The 21,708-nt window shown below is 36.5% G+C and overlaps 1 protein-coding gene across 1 annotated transcript in view; it reads right to left on the reverse strand.

The window, feature by feature from the left end:
- Window positions 1–577: 577 nt before the first annotated feature.
- Window positions 578–21,708, reverse strand: part of PTPN12 (protein tyrosine phosphatase non-receptor type 12) — a 76,572-nt gene continuing 55,441 nt past the window's right edge. The window contains exons 12-18 of the mRNA XM_040544554.1: window positions 17,536–17,621; window positions 8,138–9,102; window positions 6,272–6,349; window positions 4,946–5,034; window positions 3,917–3,947; window positions 2,473–2,589; window positions 578–1,890 (exon numbers count right to left, since the gene is read on the reverse strand). Coding sequence (XP_040400488.1) covers window positions 1,829–1,890; window positions 2,473–2,589; window positions 3,917–3,947; window positions 4,946–5,034; window positions 6,272–6,349; window positions 8,138–9,102; window positions 17,536–17,621 — 1,428 coding nt within the window. The 3' untranslated portion in view covers window positions 578–1,828. The remainder of the gene's footprint in view (window positions 1,891–2,472; window positions 2,590–3,916; window positions 3,948–4,945; window positions 5,035–6,271; window positions 6,350–8,137; window positions 9,103–17,535; window positions 17,622–21,708) is intronic.

Consider the following 21,708-nt stretch of genomic DNA (forward strand, 5'->3'; position numbering starts at 1 on the left):
ACTCCATCTTTCTCAACTGTTTATACAGGAGGCAGTCAGTTGACACAAGTTAGCTCAAATGGCATATAGGATTGATTTTTTTTAATAAACAATTGTAAAACTATATCCAGGGGAAGTTAAATATTTACAGCACGCTCGGTTCTTCAAAAGAGCTCCTGAGCTAGGCAGGCAGTCATATGTACCAAATGTATGGTGATTATTCCATAATCAAAAACAGTATCTGCAAGATACACACTTTTAGGAAAGTGGTAATGGGCTAGCTATCTAGGGCCTCTCTGCCAAAGGAGAGTTAATGCCCAAAGGTACAAGTAGCAAATTAGACCTAGCGTTTCCATGGCTAAAGTTTCGATCAATAGATAGTTCCACTAGCTAAAATAACCATTTTTCCTCTGAAGATGCTTCTTCACTTATCTGGCGTTACTGCTAGCCAGAGCTTTGAGTAGTTACTTAAAGTCCTGAGGGTCACTGTATGTGCTCAAGTACAAAAGCTACAAGCTAAGCCAGACTGCCATCCTTCAATCCATTTTGGCTTGCTTCTGAATACAGTCTTTTCTCCTAAGAGTAAAAACACCCATACTGAGATTTTGACTTTCTTTAATTTAAAGATTCTATTACAGAAAAGTTTAAGTAAGGAATCCTTATAAGGATTAACTCTTGACATAATATATTGCCAAGATACAGTGTAGCTGCAAGGGCTCTACGTGAACCTTCATATAAGTTGCTTTTTACATACACAGTCGCTGAACAACAAAAATGGTATTTACCATTGTGAGAGAAGACAGTGGTATCTAAACAGTCCTTTTACCAGTGTGTTCTGGTTTTCCCCAAATTAGAAATACGCTGTATTAAAGTTGTAAAACTACTATACAGAAAGTTGACAGAGATGAATTTTCCATCGATTGCAACAGATCAAACATTAAAATGAAAACTAAGGAGTGTTGAATATGTAGAATGGTTTCTCTTTTACTGGCAGGTCAAATATACTAGAAACTTACAAATATTTTTGATAATCTAATTCCAGATGAACTCAAAACACTGAAGTAACATACACAGGCTAAGAGAATTCAATATTGTTCCAAGGCACTTACTGAATCTCCATGACTAGATGAAAACCAGAACAAATTAGGTCTGACAATTAAACAGTATATAATATAAAAATAACCTTTTGCTTACAATTTACAAAATGTATTACAATCTTTATCTCTGCTAACCTGCAACTCTGGATGTGTGTGTCCAGCAATTTTTGTAAAAAACAAACAAAACAAAAAAACTATTTTCTAAAACTTCAGGGCAAATAATTTACAAATAAGGTACACAAAAATTTAGATCATGCAGAGATTTCTTACATCTTCTGTTAATATTTTATGATTGCAACTTTATCAAATTATATACTTACTTGCCCTGTACATATACAAAATAATGCATACACGGTAATCAAACGTTAGCAAAAAGTAGTCCATAAACACAATCTGTCAAAAGTATTACTATATTAACATATGTCTACAAGCAGCGTGTAACAGGGTTAAAAGACATTAAGGCAATAATACTTGAAGTTACAAAATAAATCATATGTAATACTTTCTCCTAAGTGTAATAAGGCAGGTAGATGGCCCCAGCAAAAAGTTAAGTTGTAATACTGGAATCCACTGTTGTGAATGATGTTTAAGGTTTTGCATGGGATGTACTGTAAAAGTGTACCATTTGGTAGTTAGATCTACACTGCTGTGTTAGTTGCCCCTCAAAGAAGTGGAATACTATTTTTCTAGTTCTCAGTGGCACTTGAGTTTTCCAGTATAATTTATTGATAGTATGTCCATTGGTTCTTGGATCATGTCCATTCTGAAGGTGGCTCTCTTGGTCCTCTAGGCTTTCCACAACGGTTTCCAAAACCTAAAGAAACACATGTATTTAATATTTCTGTCTGCACAGACAACAAAACCTCACAAATACTGACAGAAGGATCACTATAAGACATGTTCCACCTCCTACATAACAGGTTTACCCTCAAGGCTAAAAATCTACTTTGTAGGTATTAAGAGCTCTAAAGGCACTATGGCCATAAGAAATAGAAACATGAAAAAATGTATATATTTATATTTCACTAGTTAAACCTCACTTGAGAGGTACATTACGGAAGACACAGTATTACAGCCTTTATTATTTTTTCCCCTCCTGTGTAACAAAGTAGTTTTTCCCAGATATTATTTCTGAAAGTTTTGAATGCTCCACAGAAGTTATATCCTATTTGACTTATTCTGTATGTCCTAAAAATCTAAAAGTGAAAAATGCCTGAATTCCTCATTCTGAGTAAAACAGTCATTGATGCTGACGAAACAAGGCAGGCTTATTTGTCTGGGTTCTGCAGGTCAGTAAGTTGAAGGAAGGTACTGGTAGCAGCTATCCAAACTAATATTGTTAATAAATCTTCTGTTTAAAATATCAGGCAATTAGTTTTGAATAAATTGTAATTACCTATATCTGTTATTTCTGTAGGAAATTCTGAAATTTGACCTCTTGTATCAGTGGAACCAGAAAAAGAAATCTGAGGTAAAGTATCAGTTGGTGTTTTGTTGCTTATTTCAGGACGACCTGGAAGACACACACACAAATATATACACCTCTTAATGTAACATTCTTCTCTTTGGCACTTCATGAATGCTATTTTTAATAACAGCTTAGTCTAAAATACAACTTGCATCAAATACTGTTTGCAAAAATAAACATTAAGCAGCACATTTTTCTCATTTCTTAAAAATGCACTTCAAAATTGATTATGATGCAGATGTTCAGCGATTCCAGTGACACATTGCCGTTTACCAAATATAAATTTTATTTTTAAACAAGTTTGAAAGGATATTTTAAATTCCAAGACTTCACAGTACCATTTTACACATCAATATAAATGCATTTGTCCATGTTCTTTCTAAACTAAAGATGCTTAAGAGTACATGTTAAGTAACTATGTGTTACATTACTTGTATAACCTCCTATTAGCAAATCTGTAATACTTTTGAAAGCTATTTCATTAAAAAATATCTATCTAACAAGCATTTAACATGTCGGTCCAAACGGACCATACCAGCCCATTCAAGTATATACATAAGATACATGGCAGATAAAGTAAGATTACAGCTGAAGCAGTTCGTTTGATCAGGTTGTGGCAAAAGTAAACATGAGTTGATAGACTGCCCCCTTATTGAAGCCTTTTCAAAAGATAAATTAAACGTTTTGGTAAATATGCACAACACACACATACCCCCCCACAAATCCTTACCGCTGAACTTTGTTTTGTAAAGACGAGAATAAGCACAAAATAAATTAATGAACATAACACAGGAAGGATTTAATTAGGGTGAAAAATATTTTTATTGTAGATGAAAATTCAGTAATTTTGGTCTTAATTGACACAATTTTGGTATGCTAGAATAAGTTTTACATTCGACTTATAACTTGCTTCCTCAGAAAACATTAGAAGCTTTAGAAATAGATAGCCCTTTCAGAAATGCCAGTGTTCTGAAAATATGCCTAAAATATTTTGGGAGCCAAAGCCAAGTTCAGAAAAAAACCTGTTCAGTAGAAAATAGGTATTTTGAAGTAAGATCTTGGTTTATTGAAAGACTACTATCGTTTTTAGAAATTTTAATATTAAATTAAAGCATCCTGGTTTGGAAATAGTTTTTTCAAGTAATTTAATTTTTTTCCCCAAAGTTAGATCATGAAATACTTGAATTTCCAGAAGAAAAATGTCCTCTTATTTTCCAGTCTTCTAATAAAAATACTCCCAACACACTATCAGTTCAAGTGCCTAGGTTACTCAAACTTTCTACTCTTATGGGATTACTTGACAAATTGATAAGTGGAAAAAACTTTTTCATATTAAAAAAAAACAACAAAAAAAACCTTGTCCATCACTTACCAGGTAGTACAGGTGAAGTAGTTTTCAAACCCTGTTAATGAGAAATATTTAAAATAGTAAAATGTTTTCAAACTACTGAAAGAACAACAGAAATTTAAGATGATGGAATAAGTCTTCAAGAAATACAAAATGTGGGAATATCTACTTAATCCTACATTTATGACTTACTATAACACTGAAAATGCTATGCTAGGTTATATATACTTCACTATCAGAGTTTTACATAATTTCATAAGAAGTTAAAATTGTCACATTATGGACTATTTGCAGAATCAGGTAGTTTACTTCTTGTACTAAATGTACAGTTCTTGAAAATTCACATCTACCCTTTTTGACAACATTTAAAATAATGTGTAAAGGTGGCTGTGAAGTGTTTGGGGCGTGCAAGAAAAAAACGCATGAATGTAAAGAGAATTTACGTGTTTTTGAAATTTTACCAGGTGTTTAAGTTGGATGACTTGGAGCAACCAGTAGACTTGAGGTGAAAAGTGACATTTAATGGGCAGGAAAGGCATTATTTAAAAATAAATATGAATATAGTGAAAAACATTTTTCAGGCAGTGGAACGTGTTGCCCACAGAGGATACAAGATCTCAATCTTTGGATGTTTTCAAGGCCCAACTGCATAAAGCCCTGGGCAGCCTGGTCTGACACCTTGCTTTGTGCAGGAAGTTGAACAAGAGACTGCAATTCCCTTGCAGCTTGAATTATCCTATGATCCTCTACGGGCAGGAGCAAGGTCTGCATAAATAGCAATATTTACATTCTTAAACTTGTAATCTAAGGTATATTAAGGATGACTTCTTAAAATATTGTTGGACTTCAAAAAAAAAAAAAGAGATAGTGTTCTTGGAAAGAGAACATGCTCTTAACACTTTGTTTCACCAGCTAAAGCAGGGCAACAATTAGGTAGGTAGCTGCAGATACTCAACAGCTCTAATTTTTCACTACTATATATTTTGTTCTCTGTTGTGGCTCCCAACCCAACTAGAAATGAATGATTATTACAGACTTGTCTCCTTTACTTACCGTAGAGATTGTTTGTTCAGGGAGATGCTGATCACGCAATATGCTCCACTCAGACTGTGCAATCATAACTGGTTTCGGCAAGGGTGTGCCTAGGAAAAATTAAATCAAATTCATCATACTTGAATTCTCTGCATGATGGGACACATGCCATCAGAACACAGCCATTAGAAGTGTCATTTAAAAGCAACTTGTTCTAATCAGAAGTTTGGACAAGCATGAAAGAGTTTAAGATAAGGGAAGGCTCCACAATGTAAGTGCAAACATTGCAGTCCTGCGTTTTCACTGTGGACTTCTATTTTCTACATTTGGGGGTTCCTAACCAATAGAAGAATTAGCTACTTTTTCAATAACGTTTTTAGAATTTTGCTCTGTAATAATAGTAGGTCTAAAAAAAAGTAAAGCATGCAAAGAAAATACACAAAACAGAACAGTCATACTCTGCTTTTGCTGAGTCAGCCTTTGCTGACATCAGGAAAAAACACAACCATAACTGAAGATATTCCAGACCCGGAGATTTTTTTAATTTCTTGTGTTCTTACTGAAAAGAAGCAAATCAAAGAATTATGTATTTCTCTACCACAATATAATATCCAAAGAAAGAGTCACTGACTCAGAACTATCTATGCTTGACAACACTAATACTTGTATGCTGAAAATACCTGTATTACCTTCTTCAGCTAAAACTTTTTGAAAGTTTCACATAGTGACACTAAACAAAAACCTCAGTAAATAACTACTTCGCACCAGGGCTTTGTCGTTGTTGTTTTGGTTTTCGAAGATACCAAACATCATCCTAATTTTTGACTTTATTACCAGTAAAGTATGTAAAACTTAAATTAACTGGACTCATTCACCAGATGCAGTAGAGCACGACCTGTCATCTTTCCTTCCTCCCTCCCCACCTTCTTCCTCTGCACAGAAAAGGAGAATTAGATGAGCCCTGTGTTTTGTAGTTCCCTACCTGGGAGCAGTAGGAATGTTGCCTAGCATAAGCTAGGGAATCCTCTAAATGGGAATACTACCTTATTCAGTATTTCAGATTGAAAACCAGCTGCAGTAAAATCAGTATCGAAGTCTCCAATATACTTAACTACCACGTAACAGCATGCTTAGTCAGAAATGGAGAAATTATTTGATTGTGTTCAAGCACTTGCGAAAGTTATCAATCAAGCTCAAATATGCCACTAAATATGCCAGGTTTCATTCGATTTTATGTTAAAAATCAATTTTAACACCTCAAAATTAACCAAAAACCGGGGGCATCCAAATACTGAAATGCATTTCACATTTTATCCGTAACTATCACATAACACAACAAAAACTCACTTGGTTCACTTGCCAATATAAACGATTCTGGTGTTCTTTCTGGGAGCGGGGGAGAGGATTCTTCACTAGTATCAGCATCTAAATCAAATGCAACATTTAGATAAGTTAAAAAACACATTTTGAAGCTGATGTTTTGATATGAGAGATCACCCTAAACTAAAATGAGAAGCGTTCAATAATACAGATCAATGTAGTGCAAAAAGAAACAGGTTGACCCTGAACACAAAAAGAAACTATAATAATTTAACATAAGAAAAGTTAAGCTGTTCCTGTGAAATCAACCACATACCAGCAGCACAAAGGCTGTCCTGTTATTTCAGAATGTTTCTGATGTGCATTTACATGAAAAATTATTGAGTGACACTTTTCCCATTCTTTATCATATTTATGAAATATCACTTTTTAAAAAGTCCATATTTGCACGTTCTGGCAGCACCTACATAAAGAGATGTATAGGACTGTATATGTATATAGATGTATAGATGTATAAAAAGTAGCAATTTTCAAACAGTGATAAATAACAATTGCCTTGGAAAAGAAGGAAAACAATCAGTACGAGAAAGATACCGTATCACGTAGATCTTCCAAAACTATCTGAGGAAGACTGCTTGGTATAAATGTTAAAGTAACTATGACAGCAAAGGCAAAGCCCTTTACATGTAGAACATTTTTAATGTGTCTCAGCATTAAAAACTGCAACTGCATGTGCTTGTATTGTTTTGTGTGTATAAATAACATCACAATCTGTAGAAACAGATTGTTTTTAAAGTTGGAAATAGTTCACATTTCTGAATACGTGACCTTTGACAAAAACTTAGTTCACAAAGTATTTTCAGATCAGCCCACTGCATCTTGCATCATAGACTAAATCCAATTCCACCACAGAAAAAGTCACGTAGTTCTACACTGGTTCCTAAAGCAAGGCCATCATGTAAGGAGTTTCTAGTGCAAGAGTCTGATCTAGTTAGAGGAGCACATGTGAACCTTTTAGAGCTTCACAGCCTTATCACGTGCTTTAATGGACTCTGCATAATCAGCTGATGAGGCCTAATTTGTCTTCCCAGTTACGTCCTCCATCTGATTTAAGCATGCCAGCCTGACTGAAAACTGAAGCTGCACATTTTCAGACCCTTTCACCTTCAATACAAAATATTGACACTCTGCAGAAAGAGTCGTGCCTTATTTTGAGCAAACCTTCCTTGCTCAAAAATTCCCCCAAAGCAGTAAAATTTTCAAAGCATCGCACAAGTTAGCGGTTTAAACAGTCACTAAGACAGAACTTGGATTTTTACATGAATAGCAATATTACTGTGTGTCCTCCTGGCCACGTACAGGAAAAGAGGAAAGCAGAGCTAAATATGTACAACGGTATGAAAATGCATGTCCCAAATCACAAGCAACTTCAAAGACTGACGCAATGAAACAAGTTACATCTACGTTGCTAGGATCAGTGCATCAACTAGTCAGCAGGAATTTCACATACACCATACTTCAGCTACCCAAAACTGCCATTACTATAGACACTTCCATGAAATCATAGCAGTGAAGGATGAAAAAATAAAATCCTAGCGTGAGGGAAAAAAACATGGTCACCAATAACGCAGAAACCAGCGATTAATGATACAATCATACCACAAAATAGTGCTTTTGAAGCAGGTTATCAAGGTCCCTAGTTTCAATAACATAACAGATACAGCTCACGTGCAAAATAAAAACTGAAGAAGAGTTATGCCCTTTCCAAAGCTGCCCAACTATACTGTTTAAATTTACATTTACAACATCGCACTCTAAAGAAACTTACATTGTCCAGTTCTACAGATGTAAGCAGGTTAAAGAATAGCACTTCTGAAACACAGTAAAACCTACCTTTGCCGTCTTCAGAACATGTTAGAGCTGTTAAGTCTTGCCTAGCAATAGACATTGGCAACACTTTTCTGGCAGAAATGTTTTCAGTATGAGTGGCAGCAGAAACTGTGGCACTTGCGGTTGAAACATTAGATGCGCTTCTGCTCATGGCTCCTTCAAAGTTCATTTCATCTGTGTCAGAATCATCTGAATGAAGAGGATTAGTAAAACAGAGGGGTGCTCGAACAGAAAGAGCACTGTGATCAACTTTATCACTGGAAGGAAGTTCAACTACGGTGTTTGATACTAGAGAGAGAGTTTTAGCTCCATGACACAAGACGTCCGAAGACGTGTCTTCAGACACTGAAGTACGCAGTGCATTTTCAGGCCCGTGCAGTGACCACCTGGCGTGTCCCTTTTCTGTTAGAGGCAGGCGATCTGGTCGTGGTGGAGTATCAGAAACCTGCTGACTCCGCAGACTTTCCAGTGAAGGTATTAAGGCTGTGTTAGACTGTGGCACGCTGCATTCCACGCATGAGTTTTTAGAAGCATCCACAAATGTATCCCCTGAAAACTGCTCCTGTGACTTAAAGCTCTTGTCAATTACAGAGGACGACACAGGCTTCACTTTAATCGCATGTCCCCTGTTCAACAGGGAGTTCCCATCAAAGCTCCGGGGCCCCTCCTGAAGAGGCACCTTCTTGATTTCAAAACTTAAGTTGCGCTCCAGCCTTTTCTCCGCACGTTCACTGGGATCGTTCTTCCCTGAATGCTCCGTTGCCTTGTTGTAATTCTCATTGAGGTCTGTTGAATGCTCAGACGAAACCATGTGCAAAACTGGCTTTGGATGGTATCTGTCATTGTCCTGCCACACGGTAGTGACTGTTGGATACGCTGATGGAGGAGATGGCGTTAAGATCGGTGGGACTGGCTGAGGCTCTGGAGGCTGCAAGATTTCTTCTTTAGCGTCTCCTTCTACAAGGCAACTGCAAAAAACAATGGTGTGAGTTTTCTTTATTTTGACAACATTTTAGGTATCTAAGTCTGCAGCAGTAATGCTTTGATACCAATACCAAACACCAAGACGCACTTGCACTACACAAAGACAACGGTTATACAATATGACTAATGTGGCAGGCAAGAATTAAGCCAAGACACTCTAAAAAGTCTTTCAGAGTAACAGAGGCATGCATTCAGGACACAGATAATCCTCACTGATACTTTAAAGATTGCTCACATCCTTTCCCAGAAGCATTCTTTCAGAGAATGTCAGACAGGCCCTCTTGTGGCAGGATTCCAGTGTTCTTTGCTTTATTCTGAAGCAGCAGCTCAAAGGAATTCAACATACGGAATCCCATTTTCAAAAAAGCCGTGAAAAAATTCTTTGAAAGACCTTATGTGAACTAGAATATAGCCTGATACCAAATATCTTCTTGATTTTTCTCCACATGTCTAGGAAGATTTTGTTTTGATATTTGTGTATTCAGTAGTTTCTCCACAGCTGTTAGGCTAATGATCCAGACCAAACTTAGTTGACATGAGGTACACACTGTATAAAATTGTTCACAGTATGATCCAAATTATAGTGCATATTAGCAAGATTATTAGCACTTATTGCAGCTCATCTTCAGCTTCTTAAAAGGAAAAGCTCTGCAGGCATACAGACAATTTACTTTCAGCTTAGATACAGAATATTTGACTACAAACATCTTGCACAACTAAGGTCTTGTCCACAAACCAGAGTTAAGCATTTTCATTCAGAACCTTTCAAGTGTTTCCTTTCATAATGTGAGACTAGTAACTGCAGTGCAGAACAAATGTCTGAGAAAAACAGAAATTCAGTGAAGTACTTTAACTAAATGACAGTTTCAACCCAGGCAGATAAATCAAAGCAGGATGGACTACAGTTTGCAGAGGGCTTCGATGTGGCCTGAGAAACCAGCCCAGTGTTGGCAGAGACACCCTTCAGGAGGAAGTAATAAACCCCTGCATGGGCCAGCACATAATGTCCAAGGTGGTGGCATTTAGAAGACAGATGTTTCCAGCCCCCCATGTGGTTCCCAGGGCTGTAGGGTCTTTACTGACAGGTTCAAGTTGTCCTGGCACTAGAATAACCTTGAATAAGCAAGAGTCAGCCATATCCTGTATACGTTCAGTTTTGGGGGGTAATCTATGTCAGAGACACTACAAATCACCCAGATCCAGCTCTCCAGCAGGAAACTTGGAACCTCCTCTTGGAGATACAGTTATAGCAGAATATTCTTTTCCCTTGAAAATCAGGTCAATGGTAAACCTTGGGCTGTACCTTCCTTTTGTAATCCAACATCTTGAAGAACTGAATCAATTCAGAAGAGTATTCACAGTACTCCCGTGAAATACAGTTTTATCTACAAGGCTACAAACCAAAAGCCATAAAGCAGAGGCTTTCAAAAATTAAAAAACTCTTACTACCTGCTAGTATTGTCCCACTGCATTTGTGCCAAACCCAGGAGATCATATCTAGCAGACCTGGAAGGTGTGCCAATAATAAATCTCACATTGTAAGGACCAGCAGAATGATAGGCAGATTACATTCCCCAGACCCTATGCATTTAGGCTATTTAAATCAAACTGCTATTCCATCAGTAGCAGTCAATCATACATTGCTAACTCAGATGAAGAGTTAGACATGAAAGATTTTGTGGAAGAGAAAAATTCACAATGTACCATCAACTAACATAATGAAACAAAGCCTTTGGAGTTTGTAGGTGTAGTCTGGTATCCAAACACAGGTTGCTATTCAACTGTCCGAGAGTGTCCAGCTCTACCAGTAGCTCTCTTGCTCCTAAAAATCTTGTATGGAGGGAGCTCTGACCAAAATCAGAAGCCTAATGTAAATACTTTTCAGCAACTGCAGTAAAGGTTCCAAGAAATTTTGGCTGGATCATCACAGTCAGTCACTCATGTACGATGATCAGAAATAAGATGAATGTCTTTCAAGTCCTTCTTAATCAGACAACTACCTGTACAGAGAGACTGTCATTGCTACCAAAACATTTCAAGGCTTATTAGGTCCACGGACAGACAAGACCAAAAAAAGGCTTGCTATTTATATCACATCTTGGCTGTCAACAAAAAATATTTTGAAGTAGGCATTCTGAAATTTCATAAATCAATCACTTCAAAGACTGATGAAGTCTAGTATCAGTCTCCTGCACTTGTTGATTAAGGTATTCAGGTTTCCAAGACAAGTCTTCGTTTTCCTTTTGTTGTGATCAGAAGGCTGAAAAAGCCTTTTTGAGAGAACACGGACTAGTAACACATGCTCCAAAGGCCAAAGAACAATCTACCTCCCAAGCCAAGATTAAGAAAGTATTAATTTAAATAAATGAAAACAAAACCAAAACAAGTAAAAAGTCTTATAAGGCAAATGCAAAGTACCAAATTGTGTTCAGTATCCTTCCAGTGTTGTATTACCCAGCAATCTATAGTGAGGTTTCTTCTGATACTGCTCGTGTGTCACATATTGGGCACATATGCCTATCTTTGTCGGACAGCAAAAGAGGAAGCAAAAAGACTCAGAAATCTTGATCATGGTTTCAGAAAGGTTACTGGAGAACACAGAGGACAAAATAGAAAACCCCAACAGCTACAAAATTGAATTGCTACCTCTTCCTTAAAGACGTGCTTTTTCATGTTTCACTTCATAAGCAAACATGCTACTACACTGGAATATGAAATACACTGGGCTTGGTTTTAAGTACCTCACGCAAGGGATTCCAAACTGAAGAGAACTGTTGATAAGTTTCCAATTTACCAACCTCCCCACCCACTGAAAGCACCGCAAGCTCTCCAGTTTCCAATTATGTCCCAAAAGTTACTACCTTTTAAGATAGGAGGAATACAAAGAACATCAAAACATTTTAATCAAATAAGCATTTAGGAACTGCTTTGCCTCTAGATGTTCTTGAAAAATGGACAAGTTTGGGAATAAAGTTATTTGCTTGAATAAAGTAAAAAAACAAACAAAAAAGTCTTGCTCCAACTTAACACACACTAAGACAAAAGGAGAATTTCCCTTCAATTTCTCTCTATGCCAGAAGAGAGGGAGTTCACTTGCTTAAATGGTTACATGCTCTCTTTTACCAGCAGTGATGCTTATAAGGAATCGCCACTAATTCCTCCTACTGAAAATGAGGTTTTCCCTTATTGACCTCATTTTTCTGACCCCTCATTATATTCACAATCAACAAAACTAATTTGTTATCTGGTACAGACATACTGTTAATTGTTACAACTAGCTATAAAAAACCAAACAAACTAGTATTAAACTAAATGTGACAAGATCACAGGCCCATAATACAGGTCAAAACTCATTACGTTCTTCACTGATAGTTTAATGAAATCTTTCCCATTTGATTCCCTAATAAAAAGGATCACACGTATAAAAACTGCCCTCTCAAAGTCATGCACAGAACAGATGATAGAGACAATACTACACAGTCAGTAGCACAAAATTCACACCTTTGTTTAATCATCTTCCTTATATACAGCTTAACAGAGCTGTTACATGCATTTTCCACTTCCAAATTCTTTCACTCCTAATTTAAATTTCCTTCACTCCTAAATGAGAGTGTAGAGTGATCAAATGAGAAATGCTCTGTATAAAAATAATTCTTTGCCTTATTAATATGAAGAATACCCATTCTCAGAAAAACGAGATGACCAAATAGCGTTTGATTTTTTTCTTCTTCTTAAAGGAAATAGATGCCACCCAGGATTTCCTGGTTTTCTCTGGGCACGTAACAGATTGTTTCTGTTTTAACAATATCATAGTATTATTACCACACATATTCTGCACTACAAATAATGGTTTTGCTTCTTTTTAGAAAGCAGAAACATTGGGATATGTATACCTTTAAAAGGTCTTTGCTTGGCAGTAGCTATTTCTGGAAGTCTTGCCAGAAAATGTTGGGCATTATGGTCTGATACATAATGCTTTCTTTGGGCCCTTCCTTCAACAGCTGTGCACTATAGACACTTTTAACCCCAAAGGCAGAAAATTATCTGAAGATGAACTACTAATATTATTCCAAACAACGGGAAACATGAGACAGTAGAGTAAAAATAGCTTGACTGAAAGCACCGGGAAACTAATGGAAAGCTCATGAAAGAGGATATTGAGACAGAAAAGATTCAGTGAACTGAAGAATGTCAGACCATTTGAAAAAGAAAATAAGCTTTCCTCTTATTAGATTCTTCAAATTAACCCTGCACTGCTTTTACATACTGCAAAAGCAAGCATTTCTCAAGTACATTTGTACAATCACACTGTGTGACAAAAAACAGAAAGCCTTCTCATAACTCGACCTCAACAATGTCTCTGCACATGCAACTGTTACTGATTATCTTGTAATTCCACTACCTCTTCCACATATACAACTGTCTACGGGTTCTTCTTAGGTGATCAAGACAGCTTTTAAAGTGTTTTTATTGCACAGTGCCTTACTATCAAGCCCTGCTATCTCAAAATTAATGGATTCTCAGCTTTCACGTAAACCATGCAGCCATCGGGTGCCATCTCTGAGCTATGGTTAGGCCTAAAAAATGAATGGTGGGAAGCTGTGTGTGGAAATTGTGAACATATTTCTGGAAAACCATTTAAAGACTTATTTAAGAAACAGAATTTGAACAGCTGTGATAAAAGCTTAGGAGCATAGGACATTTAGCTATTTGCTAAATGACAGCACAGAACGGGGGTAGGAAGAACGGTTGAATATTTTTCCTGTTTCAGGAAAAGTTTGGCACTCAGACAGTTTGGCACCCGCCCCCAAAATCTTGAAAAAACATCTTAAAGCAAACTGTTAAAAGAATGCAAGACATTTGAAGGCACATATTTATTCCTTTTAGAAGTCACAAAAATGGATATATTGGTAACAAAATAAGAGCTTGTAGCAAAACAACAACAAAAAGACTTCTTACGGGGAAAATACTTTCCGATATTAGCCACTGTGATTTTAAACAACCCAACAGAAAGATTTAGGACCTTTCCAATTAATTAAATATACTTCATTATAAAATATAGTCTTGAGATGAGTGCTGTTTATTTACATAATAGCTAAAAATACATCATTTGTGAACCCTGACTTATTCACAGGCTACTTTCACAGTAGCCTGTGAAAGTGAGATACTGTCTCCAGGCTTGACGTGGTCAGGAGGAGGACAGAAAGCCAGTGGAAAAAAAAATGGAATATGCAAACCAAATAAGGTTGCAATTCGCTGAAAAATTCCCAAAAGCTTGTGTCTCGGAGCATGCTGAATGCTTCAAAGAATAGTTTGACAAACAAACAAAAGAAATAAGAGACCCCACAACTCTACACCAAAAATGTACATGGAAAAAACAAAACCAAATGAAATAATGGAGACAGTCTTGATTTCTGCTTTTTCTGCAATATATTCTAAATCTTTAGAACATTTTAAAGACCCTTCTAGCCTTAATGTAAAAGGGCTATAAAGTAGGTGCCCTAAAGTAGCGCACCACAGGGTTCATATTTAAATGAAGGTTGGCCTGTGCTCAAAAGAAAAAAAAAAAACAACTTAGTAATCCACCATTATTTAGCGCAGCATACTGTAGGGTTTTAATATCAAATAAAAGAGCAATGCCAAGGTCATTGACTGTGGCTGCTATGATCAACCAAAAATAGATACCAAGTTCTACATCCTTCCTCATAACTGAAATAGGAAAATTAAACTCTGCGTAAGCAGGTTGAAGCTAGACAAACACATTATTCTACTTAAGCAGTGCATTTCTGTCATCCACGTGGGAGAAAAGCTGCAGTTTGGTGAAGCTGTCAAACTATACTACAGATAATATATATATAGAATGTAAAAGGAATGAATAAAAACTGGTGAATTTTTCTTGAAAAAATTAGTTATGGGGCTCTTTTTGTTTGTGTATTTTTTTGTGACATAAAAATCAAAAACTGCTAACTAATAAGGAATATCAATCAATGGTTTTTATCTTGGATTTTAGGAAATGCGAGGAGGGTTCCGCAGGGCTTGAGATGAAATGGAATTACACATTGCTTGTACTGTATTTTAATGCCTTTAGACAGAAGTGCAAGCATAATTGAAAGCAAAGTCAAGCTGCTAAAGCATTTCATCTTTTATCCTTCAGAGAGTACCACATCAGTCTTCACTGCACTGCAGTACTGCAAGAAATTTACCTTTTTTTTAATGAGTTTATGCCTCAGTTTCTCCAGTTCTTTCAAGTTGTCTTATCTTTTGTGTGCATTTGAGAATTTTCCATAGCCAACCTGATTAAAATTAATCCCTTTTCCAAATACATTAGAATGAACTAATGATCACACAAATGTTTCAAGGACTGTTCACTAAATGCATTAAGATACTCCCTCCAAATTCTGAAGTACCCATTGTCTCTTGTGGACTTGAAATAAAAAGCTCCAACTGTCCATGTACAGTCCTAAATAGCAAATTCAAAAAAACTTGGGTTATTTATGGACTTCTATCTAACAATAAAGACAAAAATTACTTATACGCTCTTCCTGCCTTAACCTGAAAATAGTCAAACATGTCTAACAAAGAACAAAAGAATGTTTTTCCATCCGCCCAGTCTTCCAAAGAAATTTAACATAGATTTAAGTTTCAAGGTGATTTTCACAAGTAATCAAGCTGCAAAACCAGTCTCCAGAATAAGGTACTGATGCATGCGCTCAAAGCATGAGTTGTTCTTGTTTACCTCAGTAATAATCAAGAAATAATATATATTAAATATATGTATATATTATAAAATATGTAATGTTGACATCAAATGCAAATATATGTCAACCTAAATGACTATGTTCACAAGTCGTACAGCAAACATGAATTACACTAAAGCATTACAAGGTGATAAAATTAAAGGGGAGGCAATACAATTCCAGAAGTGATGCTAGATACTTCATGCTGACGTGATAAAACTAAAAAATCTCCAATTAAATATTGATTTAGTATCAATAGCCCAAAACTACTTGTAACCTCCAAAAATAGGACTTGAGGCATAAAAGAAGCCTAAAAAATACAGTTAGAAGTTATATTGTATAGTACTCCTTCCTCCAGACATCTCCAAGTCAAGGTAAATACTAGAAGAATAAGTTATCCGTCCCTGAGCAAGTTGTCTATCTTACAGGAAAAAAGCCTTTAGTACTTTGTAGATATCCTCAGTAAATGGGCATTAGAATTGCATGCAGTATTCTAGATCTGGTCCAAAGTGGAACACTTAGATACCAAGTTTTAAGCTATGTTTATTCCTTAAACAAGGATGTTGCAATATTGGACATGCACATCGCTATCCATTTTGAGTCACCAATTTTCAAATGTTTACGTCCAATTATATTTTTTAAATACACAGACACATATGTAGGCCTCTACCAAACCTTAAAAACTTTAAAATTTAAAATTTATTTTATTACATAATCACTGCTCTTGTCAGCCCCTCAAAAAGAGTCTTCTTCTGACATCACTTGTGCCCTATCTAACGCAGAACTGGAAAGAAAGAATTCCCACTACTGAGATGACCTTGCACTGCTGCAGTTAGATTATATTTTTAAACTGTTAAACTGCTTTCCTTATATGACTAAATGCTATGCAAGAGTATTAACTGGCTGGTTGTTTCTTGTGCCATTCTACAACTTCAGGAAACCCCAGTGCTTAGCTAACATGGTAAGCACTGAAGGAACGCCAAAGGAAAATCCCATATATTTGACTATAGACAATTTAGCACAGGCAAGATCAGGATGTGGGCATCCTTCCAGATACAAGCAAGGCAACTCAGGATAGTTGCTTCTTCACCTGCCTAATGCTCAGATCGGGTACTCATTTCAGGTAGATGAAGTCTGTCTGTTCACTTTTGCTTTTAACTTTTTTAAAGGCAAGTCTATGTATTTCAAGAACTAGAGAGAATTTTCTTTTTTTCCTCTTTTGAATGAGAGGACTGCTGAGACTATTTTTTCCTCTTAAAAGAAAAAATGTTTTGATGGCATATCCTACTCACTAACAGTCCTTTTGTGAGGTAATATTTTCTTGAATAGATATTTTTTTATTGTGTTTATTACTCCAGAAATTAACGTTGAGTCATTATTTGAGCTTATTTTCAAGTGCGTAGTAGATCTAACAGAACTGTCTAATAAAAGGGTATGTTTGTCTACTTGTCTTTCTTTATTGCAAGATTAGTAAATTCAGACTTTGATCTGCAAAGATATTAAAGCTTTATATTTACAGAGCCAATTACAAGACTTATATTTGTATTACATATATTTCTGTTTATAAATAAAAAAATCCATCTTAAAAGTCTTCACACTATCAGTAGTTTAATTCTACTTTTTCTTTACAAAGCAGGTCAATCTGCCAGCTTGAAACAGTGTGTCGTCATGATTAAGTACCTGCGGGTCCGTGGAGGCTTTGGTGGCGGAGAATCCTGTTTCTGAGCATCTGAAGAACTGACAGCATTCTCGGTGTTATTTTCATCCTGATTAAAAGAAAAAGTGTTCATTCATAGTTGTAAAGCTGATATGCACAACACTTGACTCTAGGGTCTGAAGATCCATAACAATACACGAAAATAGTGTATGGCAATACTTACTTTTTTTGACTACCATATAGAAAAGACTTCAAATTACATATAGATTAATTTCAACTCTAATTTTGCAGTATTATTATGTGTTTTCAAATGTTTATGACCAAATATCACATTTCACATTTAATAGTGTAATCCACTACAGAAAATTCTCAAAAGTTAATCTTTCAGGTTAGTAGTGAGCAAGGTTCTTTATGCCCTTCAAATTATTCCTATTGAGAACATTTATTTTCTAGTCAGTCTAATAATTTTCACTTGTACAATCAGTTAATTTAACATAAAATTAATCTACAATGCAGTAACAAAATGAAATTTTTGACTAACCGTAAATTTACAAGTCAGGTTTAATGTATAGTTCTAAAACACTCTCAAATCATCTCCCATTTGTCTACAATAAGTTTAACTTATTTGGCAAAGCACATTTCAGGAGTATGATAAGTAAATAAGATATATATACGTACATATCTGTACATATTTATACATCTACAGTTATGTATGTATATATAAACAAACAGAGCATGCAAGAGTCTAAGGCTGATAAACCATTTCCATACACATGCCATGGCAAAAGATCAAACAAAACCAAGGAGGACCTTAGTGTTATCTTGAGTTTAATATACATTTCACTTTCTTTCCCCTGAAGGAGCTTTTTTTGAGAAGTGCTTTTAAAAAAAAGCAAAACGTGTATTTGTGTAATATTTTTCAAAGCACAATATCAAGTTCATACACACAACATCAAGTTCATACAATGGGGCTTCTGCCTTCTTTCAGACTACCTGCTTATATTGGGTGACAGACAGACCTTCTCCAGTCATATAAAACAATCAAAAAGAACCCTGAGTTAATTTCTGCTTCAAATCCAATAGTTGCTGTTGCATTTGATAAATATTTTCAACTTTGAAAGATAAATCATAACTAAGTTATCTCAGCTGCTAACTACCTTCACATAAATTTAGATTCAACATGTCACATATTTTTCCTTCCTATTATTAGCCTTTTAAAATGACTGCCATATCACTGGCTGCTAGTGTGAAGTCCATCATCAAATTCTATTTTGCAGTACAATAACCCAAGTGAAACTTTTCCTGTAAAGAAAAAAGTCTCCTAATCATCCTTATTGTTCTTCACTGAAATCTACCCCCTGCCCACTCCTATTAATTAGTTGCCAAATACAATATTCCAGAAGTACTCCAGAAGAGATACCCCATTGTTTGTGCATCGGTGGATTGTGCTAGTCCTTTCAGGCAAATTACACAGGGAGTTCATTGTCCTGGTGACCACTGCTGTAACTATCAAGTTCTTTTGGAGTGAGTAGCTAAAAGCCATTTATATTTAGATGGCCAGAACTGAAACTCCCATTATAGCCAACCAAGCTTGACTGGTGCTGAGCCAGGAGACCTCATGGAACTATTGTAGCAACCAGCCAGTAACGCTGGGATGAAGGGAACAGATCAGTTGGCTCTACTGACTACGGCTGGAGTTTAGACACCTACATTACAAGCAAACCCTGAGTTCCAAACCAAGTTCTGCTCCTTTTGGTTTCCAGATATATATATATATTTTTTGCAATGTTAAAGTATACTCTTAGAATCACAGAGTGTCTCGAGTTGGAAGGAACCCACAAGGATCATCGAGTCCAACTCCTGGCTCCTCAAAGGTTTACCCAAAAATTCAGACCGTATGACTAAGAGCACAGTCCAAACGCTTCTTAAACTCCGACAGGCTCGGTGCCGTGACTACGTCCCTGGGGAGCCTGTTCCAGTGCGCGACCAACTTGCTCAACTCTTGCTCAATTTGCCCAATAGTCCAGATCTTTTTGAGTGTGTATCACAATGAATTGTTCCTCTTTAAACCTCCACTTGAATACTATAAGTAACAATTTTTGGCAATGCATAAAAAAAATAAGAACTGTAACTGATCAACTAATCATGTTGTACCTTAGTACACAAGGATTATTATCCATTGAATGGCTCTCAAAGTGAAATGCACTATGAATCAAGTTTAAATAGATTTAATGCACTGCTTTTTGTATCATTCTAGCTTCTCAATGTATTACATCAGTATCAAGTCAAACATCTTCAAAGACTTATCACATCAGCACTACCTTACCAATCATTATTCTTAGCTAAAAATGCTGACAATACAACATACTGCCCAAAAAGTCATTGTTCAAGAAAATACAGCAACTGAAATGGCTGATGAGATAGTAAGAAAGAAGTACTATCAATGCCATGTTTGATCTGTAAATTTAAAGCAGGACCTCGTTTATTTTAAAAGAGTATCTTTGTGCCTGCATGTCTTTTGTCAGCATTCCACGACATTAAAAAACATTAAGCGCCCAGAGGACTTCTGAAATTTAGCCACAAACTACTCCAGACGTGCTAATTAATATATATGTGTGTGTGTGTGTGTGTGTGTGTGTATATATATATATAAAAAAAAATCTATTACCACTTTCTAGTCATTGATGGAATGAAATACTGCCATGTGACAGGGACATCTGATCCCTCTACTACTCTCCTGTCACATATGAAAAAAAGCCAATTCCATGTTTTTGGCTTCGAGAAGCGAGCAATTATACGGACTGATTTTGTCCTTAACCTACATAAAAACAAACTTGATTGCCCACATTCAGGCGCAGCACCACTCAGAAGGGTGGTGCCAAAGATGAAGAGGCTCGCAGTACCCCCAAAAGAAAAATTCGGTTTCCAGTTCACCGGTTGTGTCCCCTTCAGCTCAAGATGTGCAAATTTATCTCTGATCCTCTCCCAGATGTAGTCATTACTACCGATAGCCCTAAATGCATCAAAATTGCAATAAAAAGACCCTGTACTAGCAACCAGAGTTATAACCAACTACTGTAACTGCATCCTGGAGAAGGGCATGATGTTCTGCTTAGCTTCACCCCAGCACTTTAAAGCTTCATCAGGCACAGAGAATTTAGAAAGAGCAAGACACCACAGAAAAGGTTTCCCACCCTTGCCACTAACTTCTCCACCCTACAACAAATCAGAAAAGTATTCTGGTCCAGTTCCACCAGCAAAAAAGTTCTAAGGAACGCAAATAGCATGTTTAAGCACTAGTTTAAGTTACTGACAAGGGAGAGGGTGTGCCTGTTGCAATGTAGACCAACTTGTCCAGAATTCAAACCAGCAGCTGCATCCCTGTTCTTTCTGTTTGCAAAGTTAAACACTTGTCAAACAGAATTTTGCCTGAGATACACTTTTCTCCCAGGCAGAAGGAATAGCCTATTAAAGAAGCTAACATATGTCAGTTGTTTTTTTTTTAGGCTCTGTATCTATACAGTGAGAAGCTCAGTTTCTGCTTGAAACAGGCAAAAGTAACCCAAGAGACAAAGCAGTGCTCCGCCATTTTTGCTACTAGCTGTAAAACACAGTTAGATATTCTTTGCAAAAACGTGTCCGACCTCAAATGTCAGGAGCAAGAATGTTACAGGAATTGTCACCAAAAAAAGAGGAACCTCACTGCTTTTCTTCATTAGCTCAACTGACTGATGACTCTGTGAAGGCTTCATTTACTTTCATACAACTTGTACCCTAGTAGGTAAAGGATTTTTACTCAAAAGGGTGAAGATGACAAAAAGTAAGGTAGGAGCCAAATGCACTAACCCATGTAGGAATAAAAACAGTCTTTACAACAACTTCATGCTGCTGCAGCATTTAGGTAATTGTGCTCAGTTACTACCGGACCTCTTCTCCTTGTTTTTATCTTAAGAAATACTGTTTACTGAACTCCGAGCCACTCTGCTACTTCTTCTCAGTTCCATGTCACGAGCGACAGCGAACAACCAGCATTTTAAGCATACTTCAGCAATACCAACTCTCAGATTTCTCCTTCAGTCATATGTCTAAATAAGGGTATCGGTAAGCATGTCAAACAACTAGCACAGAGAGAAGTACAACTCGAAAAGCAAATGTAGGGTATCTCAGGGATGACCTCAGCCACTAAGAGCAGATGG

Source organism: Cygnus olor, chromosome 1 (assembly GCF_009769625.2).
Source record: "Cygnus olor isolate bCygOlo1 chromosome 1, bCygOlo1.pri.v2, whole genome shotgun sequence".
NCBI classification, from domain to species: domain Eukaryota; kingdom Metazoa; phylum Chordata; class Aves; order Anseriformes; family Anatidae; genus Cygnus; species Cygnus olor.